The following is an 8,983-nucleotide window of genomic DNA, read 5'->3' on the forward strand; positions in this document are numbered from 1 at the left end:
GATATGCTTACTAATAGATAGAACATTAATTTAGACTAGTCCAAATATCTAACGGTTCTTAAATCGAGAAGCATTTTCTAGTCAAGAAACAAATATCGTATTGTTTCAGATACAGGTCAAAATTAGGTGAAGTTTCCTCAACAAAAGCTAAATAATCTTGTTTTAAAGCCCAAATAAGATTATTTTGCTTGTTTTAATTTTGGCTCATTATTTCTGAAAACAAGAATACAATTTTTCTACTTAAATTTAAAATATTATTAATATGGAAATTAATATAAAATCTGAATAAATAAACAATTCACACATTTACATAATAGATTCAAGGATGAGCTTTGAAAACAAAAAAAAAAGAAAACAAATCAATAAGGCCTCTGGCTCTCTCACACACACACACACACGTCATTTTTTGTGAACTGTGAGGACATTGAACAGGATTGCATGGTTTTTAAACTGTACAGACTGTATTTTCTATTGGACCTTACCCCAACTCTACTCACAGAAAACTGTGTGCAATTTAAACTTTCTGGGGACAAAACAATTGTGTGTGACTTATAAGGCTTTTGAGAAATGAGGACATCAGCAGTGTGATCATAATTCACCACCTTCTGTAATACCTGAATCATAGTCATGTGGTTATACAGATGTGTGTCCTGATGTGTCACAAAAGCGCGTACACACACACACTTACCGTGGCCGGGCCATCTTCTGTGCTTCTCTTTCTGGCATCCGAGTCAAAGAGGACATTTCTTCCACGCCGCTCACAGTCCTGGTAGACGATCAGCCGGATCTGACTGGGTTCCAGCTCTGGGGACGACCAGCTGAGGAAAACACACATACACATGAGTAAAACACCTATAACATGGGGTCAATCACAGTGCTTTACACCCCAAATACAGGGCCAATCACAGCGCTTTACACCCCAAACACAGGGCCAATGACAGCGCTTTACACCTCGAATACAGGGCCAATCACAGTGCTTTACACCCCAAACAGAGGGCCAATCACAGAACTTTACACCCCAAACACAGGGCCAATCACAGAACTTTACACCCCAAACACAGGGCCAATCACAGCGCTTTACACCCCAAACACAGGACCAATGACAGCGGTTTACACCTCGAATACAGGGCCAATCACAACGCTTTACACCTCAAACACAGGGCCAATCACAGAACTTTACACCCCAAACACAGGGCCAATCACAGAGTTTTACACCCCAAACACAGGACCAATGACAGCGGTTTACACCTCTAATACAGGGCCAATCACAGCGCTTTACACCTCAAACATAGGGCCAATCACAGCGCTTTACACCCCAAACACAGGACCAATCACAGCAGTTTACACCTCGAACACAGGGCCAATCACAGCGCTTTACACCCCAAACAAAGAGCCAATGACAGCGCTTTACACCCCAAACACAGAGCCAATCACATCTCTTTACACCCCAACACAGGGCCAATCACAGCGCTTTACACCCCAAACAAAGGGCCAATCACAGCGCTTTACACCCCAAACAAAGGGCCAATCACATTGCTTTACATCCCAAACACAGGGCCAATCACAGCGCTTTACACCCCAAACACCGGGCCAATCACAGCGCTTTACACCCCAAGCACAGGGCCAATGACAGCGCTTTACACCCCAAACACAGAGCCAATCACATCTCTTTACACCCCAACAGAGGGCCATCATTTGGGCCAGCATGGATACAGGGAGCGAGCGCATGGTTATTTCTGTGCTCTCCATCAGCGCAGGTGAAGAAAGATGGCGAGCAAGGCTGTTTACTGCTCACATTGCTAAACACTGCACTCATCCAGACACTGAACACACCATCATGAATCAAGACAAACAACACGGTCGACGTGAATGACCTACTGTCCAACACACACACACACACACACATCTGAGGCAGTTACTTGAACACTCCATAGAAATAGGAGTCTTTGGCAGTCCCTTAACATCTGAGAATACCTTTACTAGAAGCACACATTGGATTATTCAGTTGTGTATCACTTACCAAATCTGGTGAAATTGTGTTCATATTGTGATTTAAATAAATCTAAAATACACTACATTATTAAACAAATCCAACCAAATTCCACTATATTCATAACACCATGGTTTAAAAATATTCTATATTAAATACTAGAAAATAAATAAATAGATGAGGAAACACGCGCAGAATGGAAGATCAAAACTACAACAGCCATTACCCAATCACAAACCAATAGCAGGACTAAGTGTATATACCATAGACTGGCACACACACACAAGCTCCAGCAACACACATACACACAAAGACAGACAGACAGAAGTCAGCGCACGGTCAGATACCTGGTCATCTGAGCGGCTGAAGCGCAGCTCTTCCCCATCCGCGCTGCTAACAATAGCACTGAACTACATTCACACACAGCCTCAGACTGTCAGGTGAGCTCCAGGCCGAGCCGGACCGCTCCGGACACACACTCTCTGATGTGAGCATGGAGAGGCTGATGCGTGCTCTCCGACACACACACACACTTCTGACCGTCTGAGCAGGTCAGGGAGAGTGTGTGTTCAGCTCTCGCCGTTACATAAACTCTCCAGAGCGTGACGCAGTTCCTGTCCGCTAGCCATGCGCTGGGAATGTTTCCAGCCCACATTCCTGTACCCGCGCCGGCTGCGGAGGACCATTATAGCTGGAGCACAGCTGCTGACCACAGACACACGTCACCACACACACACACACACACACACACACACACACACACACACAGTTTCACCTTTAACATGTCTGGAGCCCACTTCAGAGGTCTGACTTGATCAACACCGCTTGAATTAACTCAAACTGCTCATTAACTGCACTTTTTACTGCTCATATCATATCAATGCCACATTGTTTTATTCTTCAGAACATTTTGTTTTAAAGGTGACCCATTCTGCCCCGTTTTACAAGCTATAAGCTGTACAAGTGTGTGTGCTTGAGTGAGAATAACACACAGATAATGTTCTCCAGCTCTCTGAAACTGACCCTTTCAGGCTTTGATCCTAATTGTGGAGTTTTGGTGACTGTCGCTTTAAATGCAAATGAGATTGTGCTCTTTCTTTTAAAAAGGGGTGGAGCTACAGATGCCTGAAGCCTGGTTTATACTCGACGCATTCGCTTAAGTGCGTGCGGCGAATGTGATGTCATCGAGGTGTTTGCGGATGTTCGCTTTGGGTGTGTGCGACATGATTTCGGATGGCAGAGCACAGGTTTATTTTTATTTTTTTTTTGGAGACTCGAGCAAACAGTTCACACAGCGCCACGTCTGAGCCAATTAGAGCACGTTAGAGCCAATCACAGCCCTTTCGGTTGAGTGTGTGGCCACTCATAGGGGTTTAACAACTCACTCGACAACGCTCAAAGCGAGTGGGATATTTACATTTGTTTATTTGCTATAAATGCTCATGTTGTTCTGTGCATGTACTTGAGGTTTTTAAAGGTACAGTTTATATATCTGACTGTAGATATTGTATTACAAATAATATATAAAGATGAATATTTTTATACATTTTAATACAAGAATTGTTGTGCTGTGAAGTAAAACTGTGAATGGAAAGTATCATCAATGCACCGTGATATCGACTTGAACAGAATCGATGGCATGATAATCGCAACCAAACCGAACTGTGTTTTCGAATACGTTAATCCTACAAAATACAACTGTGATTACATCTCTGTCATTCCATTATGTCAGGCAGAATTATAACTTAGCCTCAAATTTATGCACAATAATTCAAGAACTAACTGATCAGTCTTTGAGAGAACTCACTTGCTCCTATCTAACGGGACTTGGCATACAGCGAAATCCAATCACATGAGCCGCTCATTAATATTCACAGCCCTTCCAAATAAGGTAAAAACAGACCATTTCACTCAAGGGCCAACTTCTAGGGTTGTGAATTGACAAGTAAAACCTTTTCTAGTGATTTCTTTGCATTGTATGGCACTTTTAAGTAAACATTGCTCCTCATTCGCACATTCATCTAAACGCAATACAGAGCAGGTATTAACCAGTAAATTCCTCTTTTTATTGCTGCAGTCACCAGGTGTCTGTTCCTGCAATGAAACTCAGAGAGAGCGAATCATAATTATAAGTGAATCATGACGATGTGCTCAGGATGTGTCATTCTTACACTTCTAATGGATCATGTGAGTGTGAAATGTGACGCTCCCTTCTGAGTTAAGGGAATGTGGCTATACAACTGATTTGACATTATTAAAAGTATGCAGGCCATTATATTGTAATCCAGGTGTAGTTTCAGTTCATACGGTGGCACGATACTGGAAAAATATGCAATATTGTTGTTGACAATGTCTCTTACGATATATTATTTCCCTAGAAAAATGCCATTTCCTCTATGCTTTTAAATTATTTATGTAATAATATTAAAATAAGGTCAGATGAGTCTCACAATTAGTGTTTATTTTTAGCTCTCGGTTCAGCTCAAGCCAATAGCAAAACAGCAGCTACTGGGTAGGAGGGGGTAAATTACTAAGGCCCAATTTGATTGGTTAAATTTCAAAAACCAATGCATTAAAAAAAAAGGCAAAAGGCAAGACATAGGGCAACACGGTGGCTCAGTGGTTAGCACTGTGGCCTCACAACAATAAGGTCACTAGTTCGAGTCACGGCTGGGCCGGTTGGTACTTCTGTGTGGAGTTTGCATGTTCTTCCTGTGCTGGCGTGGTTTTCCTCTGGGTCTCCGGTTTCTCCCAGTTGATCTAGCCACGTTAAATTGTTCGTAGTGTATGTGAAGGAGTGTGTATGGGTGTTTCCCAATACTGGGTTGCAGCTGGAAGGGCATCCACTGTGTAAAACAAAAGCAAGAATAGTTGGTGGTTCATTCTGCTGTGGCAACCTCTGAAATAGAGGCTAAGCCGAAGGAAAATGAATGAATGAATAATTATTTACCAAACATGCTGCAATACGCATGTTGCATATACTATTATCGCCATAACGATAATTTTGCTAAAATATTGTGCAGCCCTACCATTAATTACCTGATATTTTCAAAAATTAATAAATAAAATTCTCTCCAAGTGTTGCAGTCAGTATGAATTCTGGGGAAAGACCCTATTCACTTCCAATAGTGTGTGTGTGAGGTGTGTGTATGGATGGTGCGAGGTGGCGGGTCTCCAGGTTTAGGTCAAAAGCAGCAGAGCACACAAAAGCTTCTGGCTCAATCAAGAACGTACTGTTCTGCCAAAGAGGAGGAAATGTGAGCAGGCTTTGGTTCTCCTGAGTGGGTCACGCATGCATCTGCCCGCTCTGCTATCTGAGGTCCTGAATGCCGACCGCCTGTGACTTCACAATAACATCCAGACTAAGGCTGCATAAATCGTCTCAGCATCGATATCGCAATGTGTGCATCCACAATAATTACATCGCAGGATATGCAATGTTGAGTTGGGATTATAGTTGATCATATAGATTACAATCTATGCAGAGTTTAATAATCATAAATGAGTAAAAGTTTATCAACTGGCATGCTCTTTAAAAGTAATGTTTCACCCAAAACTTCAACTTTACTAAATCTTTTCATTTCGCCCTTCACTTGTTTCAAACATTTATGAGTTTCTTTTTTAATGTTGAACACAAAAAGAAGATATTTTAATAACTCAAACGTTTGAAACAACTGAAGACTGAGTAAATAGTGAGTCCATTTTCCTTTTTGGTGAACTACCCCTTTAAAGCATGTTACTGTGTGAACATTTCAATATTTAGGAGTTCAAAACACTCACAATAATACTGTGAGACTATCCAATAAAACGTATTAGAGATAATAAACACAACTTTTATCTTTGGTTTATTGTATTTATCTTTCCTTATATTTTTTTATTTTATATTATTTGAGACTCACTTGCCTACATAATTACTCCTCCAATTAATCTAAAATGAAGATTTCTTTTCATTTTATCATCTGGTGAAATTGTATTACATCACAGCGTATTTAGCAGAAATACAAACTATTGCAATGTCAGATTTTTCCAATATGAAATCTTTTTTTTCCAATAATTTTATTCAATTTTAAGCTTAAATTGTTAATCTTTTACGACTTAATTCAATAAACCAGCTGATTCTGGGCTTGTTAGCAGATGGAAAATTAAATTAAGGAAAAACTAACCCATCTCATGTTTACATCCAGACTGTGCCTGTATCAGCCTCAAATAAAAACTGTAAACTAATGTAAACACCAGCTACATATACAGCTCAATATTTCCATGAGCAAGGAGAGGGCAGCATGGGGTCATCGTGAGGTCAAAAGGTCACTTCACACACTCGACATTACAGTACAGTACATTACTGAGAGAGCACTGAACTGCTGTTTGAGACCAATACAACATGTCTAAAGCAAGATTGCAGTCAACAACACTTTACTCGCACCCAACATTAGTGTATATCTTAGTACTGGAGCCCATATGGGATTATAACATCTCAGGATGACACCAGCGTATCTGAAGAGAACTGATTGACTAATAATCTGACAGGAAAGCATGTTGGTATTTTTTAATTATGACAGTCCCCTTAACACATTTAGTTGATTATATGAAGGTTACACTGCAACTGCATGGCAACTAATTCTTAGAGAGTATTGGTAGACTGTAATGCAAGGTAATACATAAATGCAATTCATTGAACATTTATTATACGCATAGACATCACCTTTTCTGGAACAACACTACTGTACAGCTGCAAATTAACCAAGTTTATATACTGTGCTAACCTATACACAACTCCTCAACTTTTTTTGATTTTGACTTGTAATAAAATGTGTTGGAATGATAATTATATTAAAATGCACTTGAATTTAATTAGTTTAAGTTAATGTGTACTTGCAAAGTTTCTTATAGCCAGGAGAATCTCTGTTGGTGATGCAGTATAAAGTTGCAATGTCAGATATTATTCAAAGTATAAATAAAAAGGATGCACAACAGTTAAAACTCAAATGCATCTCCTAAAACAAGCTACAAAAGAGCTCTGCGACGTCAAGTGGCAGAGGCGTATTTAAGGCGTATTTGTATTTCATTCAAAAATGAAAACATCCTGTTTATTTACTCACCCAGAGGCCAGATCCAAGATGTTTTTCTTCAGTCAAACATTAAAGAGGATTTTGAGCCGAATCCATGGTCGTTGGAGATAATATGATGGCAGTGAATGGTGACTGTTTTTTTTTAGATTAAAAATACTTTACTTTGAATACTGGGTCTGAAATCGCATGTATAAATGACTTTAATTGACTGCACTATTTAATTGACTGTGAACAATGGTGTACATTGATAGTCATTGGCTGATAATATGATTTCATTATTTAGTATTTGCAAAGAAAACGTGTCTGAAATTATATAAAGAAGGTGAAAGTCTGAACGTGGGAATATAAAACCAACTGTACCTCAATATGAGCCATGGCTATTGATTATGTGCAACTTGAATCTAAATAAAACCTGTCACCATTCACTGCTATTATAAGAATCGCCAATAACAACAGATTGAGCTCAAAATCTTCTTGAATGTGCCACTGAAGAAAACATCTTGGATGAACTGCAGGTGAGTAAAAGTACATTTTAGGTGAACAGGCTTTAAGCCTGAATCAGAGGGCACGAGCCCGTGAGAAGCGCAAATAAACGCAGTGGAACTGAAAGCATGAAGTATGTTTGATGACACGATCACGTGCAGGTCGCGCGCACCACGCAAACCAGAGATGCGTTATTCACCGCCAACACAGCAATGCAGCTCTGCGGAATTTAGTGAAGTATTTCACAAATACTCAACATATATCAGAAAAATAAAACACTCGTTTACTGAAAACACCCACGGATTAAACGCAAAGCACTAGCGAAGGCTCGCCAGACACAGTTAGCATAGTGCTAAACAACAGAGGAAAGCCTTAACTTAAATAACTGTAAACAAACACGGCTGGACGCGTAACACATCCACTCGTAAATAAACTCCTGACAGACTCCACTGGGTTTCATCTGTTTAGCCTCTGCGGAAGCGCTCGACACCTACCTGAACACCGCGTCCTCTCTGCTGCATCTCGCGGGCGGTGAAAGTGGGTTCTTCTTGTTGAAGAGTTTATGAAATAATGTGGGGGCCATAATAACTGACCCTCGAAATGAGAATAAAAGTCCTTTTCGTGCTCAGTTTGCGAGGCGCGCTCGACTCTCGCGGACGGACTCCATTACAGCCTCAGTCATATGACTGCCATTAGTCACACGAGCTGCTTGCTTGGCAACGATTATCCGCTCCGCGCCGCTGATTGGCTGATATTTCTGCTCACAGACCACATGGTCTGAACGGCCGTGTTGATGTTTTGAGGGGTTGTTGCTAGAAGGGATACAGCTGCGGCCGAAAGTTAACGAGAATTATTTACATATGATGTATTAAATTACCTATTAATTGTATTTTATATACGTCCCAACTATCACAGTAATGTAAAACCAGTAATTATACCGAGTATTATTCATATTATTAAATTAGCCATCAAATTGTATTTTATTAACACCTACCCCTCACAGTATTGTAAAAATATTGTTTGTGTCACAACAATTATGCTATATTGATGTATCCGCATCAATATTGCATGCAATATATAAAAATCATATGATGTTATTTATTGCTACGTCAGCAACAAAAGTTATTTTGATGGCAAACTACAGTTCATTAAAAATAAATACAATTAAAAAAAACAAGATACCTCCCAGAAAGCATTCCTCCAAGAAAACATCCCCTGATAGCTTTGCTGAATATCTCTTCAAGTTAGTTTACTTCTTAATATAATATATTAGCGATATATATTTTATTATATTATATAGTCCAATAATGTTTTACAGTAAGATGAATTGTGCATGACAAACACTGAGTGGGGACTTTAAGCAAAAAATAAAAAATAAATAAAAATAAAAATCAAAAATCAGCCTTGTATGTTCAATAACACATCTCGTATAAATAAATTA

The 8,983-nt window shown here is 39.7% G+C and overlaps 1 protein-coding gene across 3 annotated transcripts in view; it reads right to left on the reverse strand.

Moving 5' to 3' along the window:
• The window catches only part of fnip1 (folliculin interacting protein 1), a 38,459-nt gene extending 30,208 nt beyond the window's left edge, over nt 1–8,251 (reverse strand). For 2 of the 3 annotated variants that reach the window (XM_056445976.1, XM_056445974.1), the window contains exons 1-2: nt 8,037–8,251; nt 689–818 (exon numbers count right to left, since the gene is read on the reverse strand). In XM_056445976.1, the coding sequence (XP_056301951.1) occupies nt 689–818; nt 8,037–8,125 (219 nt within the window). In that variant the 5' untranslated portion in view covers nt 8,126–8,251. Of the gene's footprint in view, nt 1–688; nt 819–2,337; nt 2,539–8,036 lie in introns of those variants that run through there. The other variant, XM_056445975.1, reaches the window with a different exon arrangement.
• Between the last annotated feature and the right edge of the window lie 732 nt (nt 8,252–8,983).

The sequence above is a fragment of the Danio aesculapii genome, chromosome 21 (genome assembly GCF_903798145.1).
Source record: "Danio aesculapii chromosome 21, fDanAes4.1, whole genome shotgun sequence".
In the NCBI taxonomy this organism is placed as follows: Eukaryota; Metazoa; Chordata; class Actinopteri; order Cypriniformes; family Danionidae; genus Danio; species Danio aesculapii.